The sequence below is a fragment of the Galleria mellonella genome, unplaced genomic scaffold, assembly GCF_026898425.1.
Source record: "Galleria mellonella isolate WM207_F2 unplaced genomic scaffold, CSIRO_AGI_GalMel_v1 utg37, whole genome shotgun sequence".
NCBI classification, from domain to species: Eukaryota; Metazoa; Arthropoda; class Insecta; order Lepidoptera; family Pyralidae; genus Galleria; species Galleria mellonella.
Genome location: NW_026442087.1, coordinates 3,501,747 through 3,516,803, shown reverse-complemented (window position 1 = coordinate 3,516,803; position 15,057 = coordinate 3,501,747). Strand labels below are relative to the sequence as shown.

General features: G+C 38.9%; 1 protein-coding gene across 3 annotated transcripts in view; it reads left to right on the top strand.

Annotated features, from left to right (window-relative positions):
• Positions 1-15,057, top strand: part of LOC113515587 (uncharacterized) — a 325,354-nt gene that overhangs the window by 230,746 nt on the left and 79,551 nt on the right. For 2 of the 3 annotated variants that reach the window (XM_052897535.1, XM_052897537.1), the window contains 2 exons: positions 9,059-9,133; positions 9,322-9,471. In XM_052897535.1, coding sequence (XP_052753495.1) covers positions 9,059-9,133; positions 9,322-9,471 — 225 coding nt within the window. The remainder of the gene's footprint in view (positions 1-9,058; positions 9,134-9,321; positions 9,472-15,057) is intronic. The other variant, XM_052897536.1, reaches the window with a different exon arrangement.

Sequence of the window (15,057 nt, the reverse complement as noted above, 5' to 3'; positions counted from 1 at the left end):
CGTAGACATCAAACGTTTGGATGAAAATGAAAATTTCCTTTGATCCCATCAAAGTGTAAACTGTATAATCTACTGATTAGACACTTGCTTAATGATATTTTTAAAGGTTTTTTTAAAATTAGTTTTATTACATTAGTTTGTGTTTTGTTTTGTTTACATTAGAAGCAATCATATCGTCATGTAAGCCAAGCAAGTCAAGAGATTTAAAAAAAAAGTTTGCAATTTAAATATACAATAATTATATTATATAAAAATTTTAATAGACGTTAACCGATTTTAATGATGTATTTTTTAATAGAAAAAATTATTTAACGGTTGTCACGTATTAATCTTTAATATCTCTTTGGTAAAATAAAATGTCGTATTCTTCCTTTCTTTTTAATTCTACTCCAAAAATTTTATAATTTTTGGGAGTTAAAAAGACGGGTTTAATGCTATACATATATGTTACATATATCATTGCATTATCTCCCAGTTAACATTTGAAAACACAGTAATGTAATGCGGTGAAAAATATTGAAAATAATTGCGAGTAAATATTACAATAATTATTTATAGACAAGAACAGCGTCATGAATATTAGTGCCCACGGCAACTTTTACATGTTGCTTATGTGTAACAATTAGATTGATATATTAAACATCTAAAATGATAGAAAAAACATGACTTATAATGGAAGAATTAATATAAACAGTGGAGAGAAAAAGTGGTGGCACCTATTAGCAAGAGGCAGGCAAGTGGCAAACCCTTGCGACGTGCGCAACTTATGAACAGCTCGCGGTGGCTTACTAATGGATTCGCACAGATGGCCGCCGTGCAAGGCACTAACTGTAGCGGTTACTTTGTTAGCATCTTTACATTTACTATACCAATATTTTATTATATTTATATCATAACGTAACTGTTGGTCAGGTGCTACCGTTGCTGATTTGATTTAAATTCAAAATAGTGATTTGTCATTTCCGTAATAATTATTTGCCCGCCAAAAATGGTCAATAAAAGCTAGAAGTAACGACCAACAGTTGACAGTTGTTGATTGAACATCGACCAGTAAAGACGTGTAATTAGGTAAGTCGTTTTAATAGAAATGTATTTAAAATTGTAAAAGTTGTGGATATGTTAATACATGAGTTGGATTCCCTTACAATGACATGAGTTTTATTCCGTAACCATGACCTCTTAAACTTGTCTTATCATATTATCTTCTATTCTTCTTATCTTCTCTTCTTCTTCTATTACTAGCGACCTGCAGTGGATTCGTATGGGTAGATAGATAAAAATCTATTATTATATTATTCCTTTTATTGGAAAAATGCTATTACTCCATTAATGACTTTTGTATTGGTGATTAACATAAATACTAGAATTAAAGAATAAATTTGACATATTATGGATGAAATTGACATTGTTAATTGTACAATATATTTATTATTGTTATTCAATACTTGTAATATTCAATTTAATTTAATATTTTCTTGTAAGATCGTACATAATTTCAGACACAGTGTACATTGTTTTTTGAATAAATGACTAATGATAAATTAGTATTTTAAATTAGTAGATAGGTAGAATAGATACTGTTTACTGTTTCCTCCAAAAGATTACACTAATAAATTTATTATAGCTACAAACAATTACAAGTAATTAGTTAGTAATTAAATAAATACTTAGACCAATAGAAGATAACATAAAGCGTAAGACGGTACATTCACAACGGAACATTTTTCTTACTTTTATTTTTTTTATTACCGTCGTAATCGCTAAAGAAAAGGTTTCGATTCGAATAATTAAAAGAACAATTTACATGTACCTATACATAATTAGCTTTGATTATGAAACTGTTTATTTGCATGAGTATTATATCATGCTATTGTAGCTGTATCCCGTGGCTTCGTCTGCATAAATCAGTACATAAAGTATTTACTATGTACTAAGTACTAAGTTAGGACATAATCTCCTATCTGTTTAAAAGCTTTTGCATAGAAGGGTAACAAACACCCATCCATCTATACTCATAAGCTTTCGCATTTATAATATTATTAGGGTTTAGGAAAAGCAGGTTAACAATGTACTAATGTATAGGTATTTTTAGCAGTAGAAGCATAAAAAATATTTTTTTTTGTTATATGAACGCTTTCAGTCCATGACTTGCATGGAAGTAATTTGGCATCAGAAAAGATTGTTTCAAAGCGAAGTATAAAGTGAGTCCCAGTTGTGTAGTGTCACTTGTTTCGTACTTCGCAAAGTGTTACACTTTCACTCACAATTTGATGTTTGGTTTGTGTGTTAGTCTGCAACTTTTTGATTTAATTACCCACGCCTTAAGTTGTATAAGATTAAGGCTGCCTGTACTTGAAGAGACGAAATGTATTATTTTCCTGGCGCGCATTATTATTATTATTTTTTTCTTTTTTTTTATAATATGGAACTCTGCTGTGAGGTGCTGGTGTCTGTAATAGGTTAAGACCTGTAGTACAGATCACCAGGCCCCCAACCGATATGTGTTTAAATAATAATTAAACAAAATGCATTCCACTGAAATTACACAATTCAAAAATAAAAATAAAAAACAATAACTAATAGTAGGAGATAAAAAAAGAACAATAAAGTTAATATTGGAAAAATAGTGTGTGTGTGTGTGTGTGTGTGTGTGTGTGTGTGTGTGTGTGTGTGTGTGTGTTTGAGCTATGTCGGTGACTGTAGTTCTTTTGCAGCTATCTTCATTTTGAATTTTGTCACGCTAAGAAACTTCGAGCATAGCCCTCTCCATAGCTCGCGTAGTAATTTGAAGCTTTTCCATACAAGCAACCATTTAGGGACATGTTTCAATTGCATAGACCATTACTGGCAAAACACACTCCTAAATTTTTTTTTAATATTTAAATATTTTTTTTTTGGATGTAATATAGAAAAAACTCCCATGTTGCTCCTATATTATATTCATTTTGTAATAATTGAAAATTGTTTTTTCTATTATAAATAATTCTTATTATTTGTTGTAATTATAAATTAGAACATTTATAAATAGTCTGCTGTTTATTCAAAGCAAATTTATTTCGTATAGTTCCCTTGTGTACTTATAGCTACTCCGTGCTTCCCCCCCCCCCCCCCCCCACTCTACCACAATCTCCACTACCGTATACGATAAAATCACATCCTTGAGCATTTAATGAATTCATTTAATTAGCCTTCAAACTTGTATGCCATATCAGTGCCAAAGTTGTTATGAACTTCGAGTCGTGTTATAGTAAAAGTTACGCATAAGTATATGATGTAATAAAATAATTTCACTACGTTTTACGATCAATTTTATTATTTTTCCGTATAATAAACGATTTTGTCGGTTTCAGTAGGTACTAATAAGTAGAAATTTGTCGAAGGAGAACAGAAGAACTGAATCCTTTAGCTTGTCCCCTCTCATTTTGATTGCAGCCGCTACGTCTTCTTTTATGCTGAAACAATTGAAGGCAAATTTACCCCCGTATAGCTAGAGCTATGTCGATTATCCATTTGCCTTCACGTGCCTACACCGCAAATCGTTTCATCCCTTCCAGCCAAGTGGATATGTTCTTTAAGATGCATAAGATTTATACCCTATGTCTTTACGATAAGGTTCATATCAATGTAGAATTTGACGTTCACGCCATGAAAGCGCTCGCAGTAAACAGGCTGTGCTGTAGCAAGGTCGCAATATTGCCTCGGCATGCCGAATAATTCAACATTTGCATACAAACTGTCCGCCAACCTGCCACCTCGTACCTTGAAAGCTTTCGAGTATTCACCAAACCTATTTTACATCTCCTTTCCGTGCAGTACTAGTATCATATTCCGACTCGAATAAGCAGTAATGGATTTTTATTTATAGGTCAATGCTTAAGTATTGTATTGTTCGGTGTTCCATCAAAATGCGGGTTAGGGTTACGGCGCTACGCGAACTGCTTTTGTGCCTTGTTGATGGAATGTTTATGTTGTTTAAGAAGCTAAAGTTTTATAGACGAAACTTCCGAACTGTGGCATAGGAAGTTTGCAATATAAAGCGGTCGCTTCTAGCCGAGCACGTTTAATAAAATTCGTAACAGTTCAAGCTCGTTGCCTCAAAAGTAATGGATATCTAATTTTTATTCATAGTTTATATATATATTTTTATGTTCATAACTCTGTCAGTTTTTTTTTGATGGATGAAAATGGCATGGCAACCCCGCCCGCGCTATCGGTATACGCTGGCGGGGCACCAGTGAGGGATGATAGGTGAGAATGAAAAGGCAGGTCAGTTAGCTCACCGTGACGAATTCAAGTCACGATAGTTTCCAGGGTTAACCGCGCGGAGGTCGACCTGCTAGGGTATATTGATACGAGTAGCAATGGCGACTACCCTCCCCATTACTAACAATCCCTTCCCCCCCAACTGTGTCAGTTGTAAACTAGTTTGGGAAATTGTTCTTTTATTTGAAAGTATATACTTATAGACTACACTAATAGTTTGTGTTAGTTTTTTTAGTAATAAACAAAAGACGTGGATTCTAGAAGATTTACCAGCAATCATTTAAAATCTCCAAGGCAACATAGTGGGCGAAGGGTAGAGCCGTGCCCAGGTAAATGATACTTAGCGGCCGCTCGTTTGCCCCGTGAATTGGGACCGTCTTAATTAAAATGCCTAATGAGAGCCGCTACCAACCTCCCCCTTCTCCTCAATCCACTATAGATGTGCCCACGGCAAGCAAACGTTAGTCTCGCTCCCCCCTTCGTCCCTACATGGTGAATTAATCTCGAATGATAGTTCGGGCAGTTTGCTATTAAAATGATTAAACTTTGGTAGTTGTTTTACTGCTAATCTTTCACGTGCGAATCTAAATTCTGTGACGGCTACATATTCAATTTTTGTTTGTTTTAAAACAGATTATGTATTTGATTAAAATAATATTAATAATAACCTTTACTTTGTCTCTTTTTTAGCTCTAAAGACTTATTAGATATTTTTATTGTGAATATGAAAGTAAGTTTGTTTGTCACATCTTAATGGCTTAAACAGTTTTTATGATTTTTTCTTAATGGATGATAATGAAATGGTAGCCCCGTCTGCGCTATTGGTATATGCTGGCGGGACACCAGTGAGGGATGATAGATGAGGGTGAAGTAAGTCAGTTAGCCCATCGTGACAAATTCAACAATAAACCAATCACGATGGTTTCCAGGGGGAACCGCGAGGAGGTCGACCTGATAGGGTTTATTGCTAGCAATGGGGTTGCTAATCCCCATTACTAACAATCCCTTCCCCCCTCTTTATGATATTTGGTACATGTGCACTATTTAAAGGTAGATAAGGACATAAACTTCTTTCTATCCCGGTCAATTAACATATGCTGGTCACGCGGAAAAAGTAGTGGGTAAAAGCTTGTTCGAGCTACAAGTAATTCTTTACGTGGTGATAATCATAATATATATATTTATTTATATTTTATTGTACTATTTAAAAAAATATTAATTAAATACAGTAAACTTGAATAAGATATCATATAAAAGGCGGCCTTATCACTAAGCAATTTTTTCTAGACAACCTTTACGTAGTGAATTTTGTGAAAAAAGATAAAGTTTAGGTGGCGCACTATTATATAGATACTAATATATACAAACAGGGGGGAGAAGGTTAGTAATGGAGACTGGGAATCCTATTGCTAGCAATATACCTAACCATGTCGACCTCCTCGCGGTTCCCCCTGGAAACTATCATGGTTAATTCCTGATGAATTCATCATGATGGGCTAACTGGTCTGTTTTCATTTTCATCTATCACCCTTCACTGGTGCCCCGCCAGAGTATCCCGTTAGCGCAGGCGGGGTTACCATACCATTTTCACCCATCAAAAAAAATATACAAACAGGGGGGAGAAGGTATTGTTAGTAATGGGAATTAGTAGCCCCATTGCTAGCAATATGCTATATCAGGTTGACCTCCTCGTTGTTTTCCCTGGAAATCATCGTGATTGTTTTATTGTTAGATTCGTCACGGTGGGCCATACCAACCTGCTTCATTCTCATCTATCATCCCTCACCGGTGCCCCGCCAGTGTATACCGATAGCGTAGGCGAGGTTACCACTCCATTATCATTCAATAAAAATATTTAAAATCATATCTTTTCAACGTATCAACTTTTCAAGGTATCGTAAAATATCTACCTATGTGTAGATATCTCTGATACCTATGCAACGCGTCAGGGATCTAAGTATGAGAATGTATTCTGAAATTTACATATTTGCACGCAATGGTTACCATTTCCCAACGGGTAAGCTGTCCCGTCAGCCGTCACAACATGCGTTCCCGAGTATGACACTCGACAAAAAAAATAAAATTGTATTCTTAAAAATAAACATAAGGTTGCCCTTTTATCTCGACCACGTAAAGCCCAGATTTCTCAGCGGGACAACGGTCGCTAACTGAATAAACTATCATACCCTTTTCAAACTGATCCGAGGCGAACCGTCCAGAAACTGATGGCCATTTTTAGGTTTTATATCAAAAGAATAAGAAATTACCAAATAAATATGCATTGTTGTACCCACATGCCATCCAAAATACAAGGTACATAGGCTGAGCTTCTACTTGTAAGATTTTTTTTATACAACTTAGAATGGCAATCAAGCTGACGGCCCACCTGATGGAAAGTGGTAACCGTCGCCTATAGACATGAACAGTGCCATGGACATAACAGAGTACACTGTTTCGCCCATTCTATATTTACCATACTAAATTTATAACGATTATATCATTTAGAATGTATTGTGAATGATAACAGCAAATAGACAAATAAAAAGTTTCATTTTAGTTATTAATAATGATTAAGATTGTGTTTCACAAAAACAAATCGACTGCAACTGGGGCAAAACCAGTTCTTTTGATTTATAAATTAAATTACTGAACCGATTTTGTTGAAATTTCTATGAGAACAATCTGTAAGTTTAGCCTTTCAAATATCAAACGAATTCTTCATATCAGTTTTATAACCGACGGAGTTATTTATTTATTTATTCATTCATTAGTACAAATATGTGTACATGGCGGACTTAATGCTACAAGCATTCTCTCCCAGTCAACCATAGGGAAGTGTCAGAATACTCGAATGCGGTACTACTAATTATTGATATACATACATACTAAAATTACATATATAAACGAATAAATAAATATATATATATATATATATATATATATATATTATATTTATTTATTTATTTACAAATATACTTACACATTGACGGAGTTAAAAGGTAACAAACATAAAAATAATACAACCGAATTGAAAACCCTCTTTTTAAAATCGGTTGAAATAGAAGCAAATACATGATCAGAGTAAATGTAACAAACGTAATATGTCCGGGACATAATTGAAACGCAACAGTTGTTTCCGCAGCCAGAACCGTAATACGTGAGGTGTTTAACGTAATACGCGCGGCGGGGACGCTCGGAATACGCAGTCCGGCTCCGGCCAACAGGTAGTCATAAATCTGGATGAAACAAAAGCGAAAACTGCGGAATCTATTCGGGAGCGTGCCCCGAGCAGCAACGTAGGGCTGCCAGTTTCATCTGGCTGTAATTTAAACGACTATCCTGACGCAACTCCGCATAAAAGGTAGGCTCTCGACAGTCTGCTTTCGGAGAATTCTTGGATACTCCAGTCATACACACAGTCCGACAATCAAATGATCCTAATACATATCACCTTCTTGCTGCTGTGAAACATAAGGACCCGAAGCACTACAAAAAAAAATTACGCGTGCAAAACTTAAATAGTTACTAGAGACTTATGCTGCATCAAATCACAACTTAAGTCAACTAAGACGCTTAAGCTTAATACTCATTTCCCAATTGCGAACCAAATAATTTTGGAAAAAGAAAAACAAAAAGACAGTCCGACAATATGGACAAGCTAATAGTTGTAGGCAAGATAGAGGGAACGCGAACGATCGCCTAGTCGATGGTCGGACCAAGTAACTGCCGTTACGGGACTATCAATTGCAGCTGCCCTGCGAGAGGCTGAAGATTGTATGAAATGGAGTAACATCATAAGAGAGGCAACAGACACCTTTCAAGGACACGACCTTCAGTAATGAAGTGGTATACAAACTTGAAATTAATATCCGTGCTCCTCGAGAGGGAGCCATAAAAAAAAAGTAATGAAGTGGACGAAGAGAAAGAGAGTTTAAATGATTATATTCTATTCTTTGTGATAAGGTGCGAATGATATTCGTATTTTAGCAGTACAAAAGTGATTTTCAACTAGCGACCTAAGGTCGCAATCGTTACTTTTTGCTATTGAACATGAAATATATTTTTTATGATAGTAGTAAGTGAATAGACACTTTAATGCAGTGTGATAAAGTCCCTATTCGGTCGCTCTGCATGGCCCAGTCCGTTTTCTAATATGATTTCACATCACTGCTAATCGATCGTAATCGATGACTTACGAATAACAAACACAGCGACTAACAGTGATTTCATTTGAAAAATTTCTATACTAAAAGAGTATAAATTAGCTTTTTTCAGAAATGAGAGTTCGAATAGTTTTATTCGCTGAAGTAGAGAAGTACGGGTATTAATTCAATTACATTTTCGCTTTGTTTATCCACACTTACAGAAAGTACTGTGCAAGTAATTTTTTAACCACTGTTATAGGAATCTTATAGAAATTGTCTATTTATTAAATTAGACTGCAAATAAAACAAATTATAACAAGTACTTCTTTTTTTATTCAACTTAGAATGGCAATCAAGCTGACGGCCCACCTGATGGGAAGTGGTAACCGTTACCTATAGATATAAGCAGTAGCATTGACATAACAAAGTATACTATTTCACCCATGATACCCCTAAGCGTTGCCATTCCTGAAGACTCAGGTGTTATTTCTCTGTACCCTGTACATTCACTGCTATATCCTCTTCAAACCGAGACATAGCCATGCAAACACAACTGCTTCACGGTAGAAACATGAATAGGACAGAGATGCCCAAGCAAACGACTTTTGTGCAAAGTCTCCCTCTGGTAATACTTCGTTCTCTTGTTACAGGAGAACGGGCGTGCAGTTCCGGTGCTGGTGGTGATCGCGCTCACAGGCCTCCGAGTATGCAACCCGGACGATCAGGTACGATATAATATAATGTTTTTTTTTTTATACCACTGAGGTGGTAAACAAGCATACGGCCCACCTGTGTTTGTGTATGTGTGTGTGTGTGTGTGTGTGTGTGTGTGTGTGTGTGTGTGTGTGTGTGTGTGTGTGTGTGTGTGTGTGTGTTTTCACTAACATAATGTATTATAACGTGTCGTTTCCAGCAGAGTGTGCGCATGTCGCACGCGCTGCGCCGCATCTCGTACGCGACGTGTGAGTCGTCGAGGGCGCTGTTCGCGTACGTGGCCCGCGAGCCACGCACCGAGCCCGCCAACCACTACTGCTACGCCTTCGAGACGGACACGCCCGACCAGGTCACTTTCTCTTCTTTTCGTCTTCTTAATAATCACGGAGACCGCAAGTCTCTTGTCAGGAAGAAAGGGATTAACAATCCCTAATATTAAATCCTTAACTAATGCATTATACGAGGTTTGTCCGGAAAGTACGTATAAAAGTTTTTTAAAAATTTTATTTTACAATTATTCAGGTAAATCAATTTTATCCCCTTCAAAGTACTCCCCCTGTGACATAATGCACTTGTGCCAACGCCGTTTCCACTGTGAGAAGGCTCCTTGAAAGTCCTCTGGTTGTAGGTTTCTCAGCTGCCCCGTCGTAGCTTTTTTTATCTCATTTATGTCCCCCAAATGCCGCCCCCGAAGTACCAATTTGGTTTTGGGGAACAAGAAGAAGTCACACGGGGCCAAATCCGGCGAATAGGGGGTGTTCGGTCACCGTAATGGAATTTTTACTCAAAAACTCACGGACAACAAGAGAGGTGTGGGCAGGGGCATTGTCGTGGTGAAGAATCCAACGCCCCTCTCGCGCCAATTCTGGACGAACTCGTGCCACACGAGCTTTGAGGCGTCTGAGCACATCGACGTAGAATTTTCCATCAACTGTCTGGCCTGGAGGGACGAATTCTTGATGGACAATCCCCCGAACATCGAAAAAAACAATCAACATTGTCTCGGCCCTCTCTGAATCTTTTTAGCCACTTGTGGACGGTTGGTTCCTTCACAGCATCATCCCCATAAACTGTTCTGAGATCGGCAAAAATTTCACGGCCATTCTTGCCGAGTTTCGAGAGAAACTTGATTACGACGCGCTGCTCTTCAACGGAAGCGGGCTCCATGCCGACGGGGTTTCGTTAAGAGGTAACTTCACAGATGGCGTGACAAGCCAGTTCGCACCGCACGGCGGTCAGACCAGAACTGAAGCATTGTTAGGGACATAAGGAAGGGGTCCTGCGCTTACCTGGCCTCCCCACTCCTCTTTCTCGCATTCCAGAACACTTTTATACGAACTTTCCGGACAGACCTCGTACGTAATGGAGACTACGAACCATATTGCTAGTAATATACCTAACCAAGTCGACCTCCTCGCGGTTCCCCCTGGAAACTATTATTAATTGGGGGGAAAGGGATTGTTAGCAATGGAGTTTGACAGTCTCATTGCTAGCAATATTATTAGCCCTATTAGGTCGACCTCCAAGCGGCTCCCCCTGGAAACCATCGTAAACAATTCTTGTTGAATTCGTCACGATGGGCTAACTGACCTGCTTCATCCTCACCTATCATCCTTCACTGGTGCCCCGCCGGTGTATACCGATAGTGCGGGTGGGGTTACCATTTCATTGTAAAAAAACGCCATTTAGGCATCACAGTAAATTACTCAGTAAACTCCAAAGAGACAACATAGGGGGCAAACAAGCATGCGGCTCACCCGATGGTAAATGACTATCACCGCCTATGATCACCCACAACACCAACGGCATTGCAGGTGTGCTGCCGGCCTTTTAAAAAGGAATATGCTCTTTTCTAGAAGGTTATGATATCGTATCGGTTCGGAAATACTACTGCTGGAAGTTGATTCCAAAGAGCGTAAGGATTTTTTTGTATCTTTTCCACACCTTGAGTTTCATTACCGAAGTTTTCATTCGGATCCCTATTTTTAAAATATTCTATACCCTATGTTAATCAGGAATAATGTAACATTGTAATGGTGAAAGAATTGTTGAATTCGGTCCAGTAGTTTTTGAGTTTATTCGTTACATATATACATACAAATCTTTCCTCTTTATAATAGTGTAGATGCAGATTTATTGTGTATTGTGTACCGCAGTTTGGCCGTGCTATTATTATTATTATCACACTTTCATCGCGGCACTGCCGCCGACACGGGGCGTTTTATTCAAATTGTGAGAAATAATTCTACAGTTTCTATTTAAGATATACTCTGTTATGTCCATGGTACTGCTCATGTCTATAGGCGACGGTTACCACTTTCCATCAGGTGGGCCGTCAGCTTGTTTGCTATGTGGTGTAGGGCCCTTTGATGACTCCTAGGCCCTCACCAACTCTGTATTTATCCGAGGTTCACTAATGTTTGCTGATGGTGGGTATACGGTAAAAAATGAACTTACGCATACACGGAGCGAATGCAGTTTTTAGACAATAAAATGATTTATTTGCGTAGCCCACAAGCACATAAACAATGACAATACAATATAGGTGAGATTATACAAATAATAATTTAAATATAGGCAAACACAGTGCATACGTAATACGCGCATTGGAGAGTATCCGCCAAGTTAGCCGCGCTGCCAAAACGTTGCGGCCGCAGTCGGCCGCTATCTTCATGCACTTCGCTTACAGTGTTGCCGCAATGTTTATAAGCGGAGCGGAATTAATGAATTATTAGAATGTTTATATTATTTTTAGTTTATATTATTTTTAGTTTATATTATTTTTAGTTAATACTATTTTTAGTTTCGATTATTCTCCGCTACATCTTCCTCCCGACCAGACCGTGACTACGGTCGATAAAAATCAGGAAATTGTACTCTTCTGCCACTTCTTGTTCTCTTTTCTTCTACGAAAGTTTTGGTCGCAGATGGAAGAGGTGATGACTGCGTAGGTGGAAGTTCTTTAATTTGAGGTTCCTTCATTATGTAAGCTGGCTTTAGTCTGTCTATAGTGACATTGGTTTTCTTGCCTTGGAGGTCTAAGGTAAAGTACTTGGTTTGCCTGTTAAGAACTTTAAAAGGGCCAACATATGGTGCTTCCAAGGAACTACGAACTCGATCTTGCCGCAGGAACACGTGAGATGAAGTAGATAAATCTCGTGGTATGTAAAATGGCGATGATGTAGATGTGTGCCATGAAGTCGGTCGTGGTGTTAACTTGGTCATTTGAGAACAAAGACGGTTAGCGTACTCGGTGACATCGGATGTTGTGTAGTCATCTTTGGGAGACAAAAACTGACCTGGCAAATGGATTGGTTCACCATAGACCAGTTCTGCAGGAGATGTTTGAAGGTCTTCTTTATAAGAACTGCGCATCCCGAGAAGTACCAGAGGTAAGGATTCAGTCCAATGTGATGATGTATGGCACATTATCGCCGCCTTCAACTGACGATGAAGTCGCTCGACGATTCCATTGGCTGCAGGATGGTAGGCGGTGGTACGAAAGTGATGAGCACCAATCAAGGCAGTGAGAGCTTTAAAGAGGTTGCTCTCAAATTGACGACCTCGATCTGTAGTCACACGAGCAGGACAGCCAAACCGCGATATCCAGCCAGATACTAGGGCTGTCGCGCAGGTTTCTGCAGTGATGTCCTTCAAGGGGAATGCCTCAGGTCACCGGGTGAAGCGGTCGATGACGGTGAGACAATACCTGTAATCACACGAAGGAGGTAATGGACCTATAAGGTCAAGGTGGATATGTGAAAAACGAGAGGAAGGAGTGAGGAATGTGGCAGGAAGGGATTTGGTATGTCGGGTAATCTTGCTTTTCTGGCATTGCAAGCATTGCCTAGCCCACTCTCTACATTCTTTACGAATCCCTGGCCACACAAATCTTTGAGTAACCAACCGTACTGTAGCTGAACCTCCAGGATGATGTAAATTGTGGATCATGTCAAAAACTTGTTTTCGCAGCTGTGGAGTAACATAAGGCCTAAGATTCTGCATAGATGTGTCACAGTAGATAGGTAAGTGACAGTAATCAGTACTAATCTTCTTGAGTTCTAGAGAAGTACCATGGTTTAACAGGTCTTGCAGTTCTGGATCATTCTCCTGAAATTTTGCAAGGTCCTGATAATTGATAAGTGCTGAGATTTCGTCAGTACGAGATAGTGCGTCTGCTACGACATTTTTGTGTCCAGGTAAGAATCTCAAGTCTGTAGTAAATTGTGATATGAAATCAAGATATCGGAACTGTCTGGGGCTGCATTTCTCTTTATTATTGACGAATGCAAATATGAGTGGCTTATGATCGGTATAGATAGCGAACGTTCTGGCTTCGATCATATGCCGAAAGTATTTAATCGCTTCGTAAACTGCCAAGAGTTCTCTATCATACTGGCTGTACTTTCTTTGAGATGTAGTGAGCTTGTGGGAATAGAATGCCAAAGGTTGCCAATTATGATCTATCCGTTGTTGGAGAACAGCTCCTATCGCTAAGTCTGAGGCATCAGTGACGATTGCTAATTCGGCAGATGGATGGGGATGGGCAAGTAAGGTTGCATCTGAAAGCGATCTTTTGCAATCATTGAAGGCTTGTAAGGCATCTGCTGTCAGCTCAATTGGATGAGAGCCTTTGATCTTTGGACCAGCGAGCAAATCATGCAATGGCGCTTGGAATTTAGCTGCCTTAGGGATGAACCGGCGGTAGAAGTTGAGCATTCCTAAAAAACGTCGGAGTTCTTTGACGGTCTTGGGTGCAGAGTAGTCCTGGATAGCTTTTATTTTACTCTCCAAAGGCGTTGTTCCAGCAGCGGATACGTTATACCCTAGAAAAGTGACACTTCCTTGTCCAAGCGAGCATTTCGAGGTATTCACAAGTATGCCAAACTTCTTAAGACGGTCAAATAGCTGACGTAGATGACTCTCATGTTCTTCTTTGCTTCTCGAAAATACTAGAATGTCATCAATGTAGCCATAGCAAAAGTCTAGACCTAAAAGAACTTCGTCAATGAACCTTTGGAACGTCTGAGCAGCGTTTCTAAGTCCAAAGGTCATGTATGGGAATTCATACATTCCAAAAGGTGTTGTAATAGCTGTTTTAGGGATGTCATCAGGATTCATTGCTATTTGATTATAAGCTTTCACGAGGTCTATCGTTGAAAAGACTGAATAACCTGAAAGCTGATAGGAGAAATCGTGAATATGGCGTATAGGATACCGGTCTGGTATAGTTCTAGCATTCAGTGCACGGTAATCACCACACGGACGCCATCCTTCGTCCTTCTTTTTAACTAGGTGAAGAGCAGAAGACCATGGACTTTCTGAACGTCTGGCAATACCACTAGCCAGCATATCTGCAAACTCTTTCTTGGCTGCTTGTAACCGAACTGGATCAAGGCGACGAGGCTTGCAAGATACTGGTTGTCCGGGCGTTGTGCGAATATAGTGGAGCGTTTTGTGTTTAGGTGGTGAAAATACACCTGCAGGACGAGTTATCTCCGGATATTCTCGAAGGATATGATGGTAATCAGATTGACCTGTAATGGATTTTATAGATGTGACGTCTTCTGTTATCTTAATGGCGATTGCGTTTACTGACATGGATGTCAAACCATCTATCAGTCGTTGTCCTCTACAGTCCACCAATAAGTTGTAAAAGGAGAGGAAATCCACACCAATGATTGGTTTTGTGACATCTGCAATGTTGAAGCTCCAAACGAAATCTCGTCGAAGGCCGAAATCTAAACGTAATTGTACTGGACCATATGTATGTATAACAGAATTGTTGGCAGCTACTAGATCATATTTAGACTGAGTACAGGGCGTCTTAATGGCTGACCGTGGGAAAACGCACAGATCAGAACCAGTGTCCACTAGGAACGGCATTTTAGATGCGCGATCAGTTACGAATAGACGGCCTGTTGATGTGGGGCAG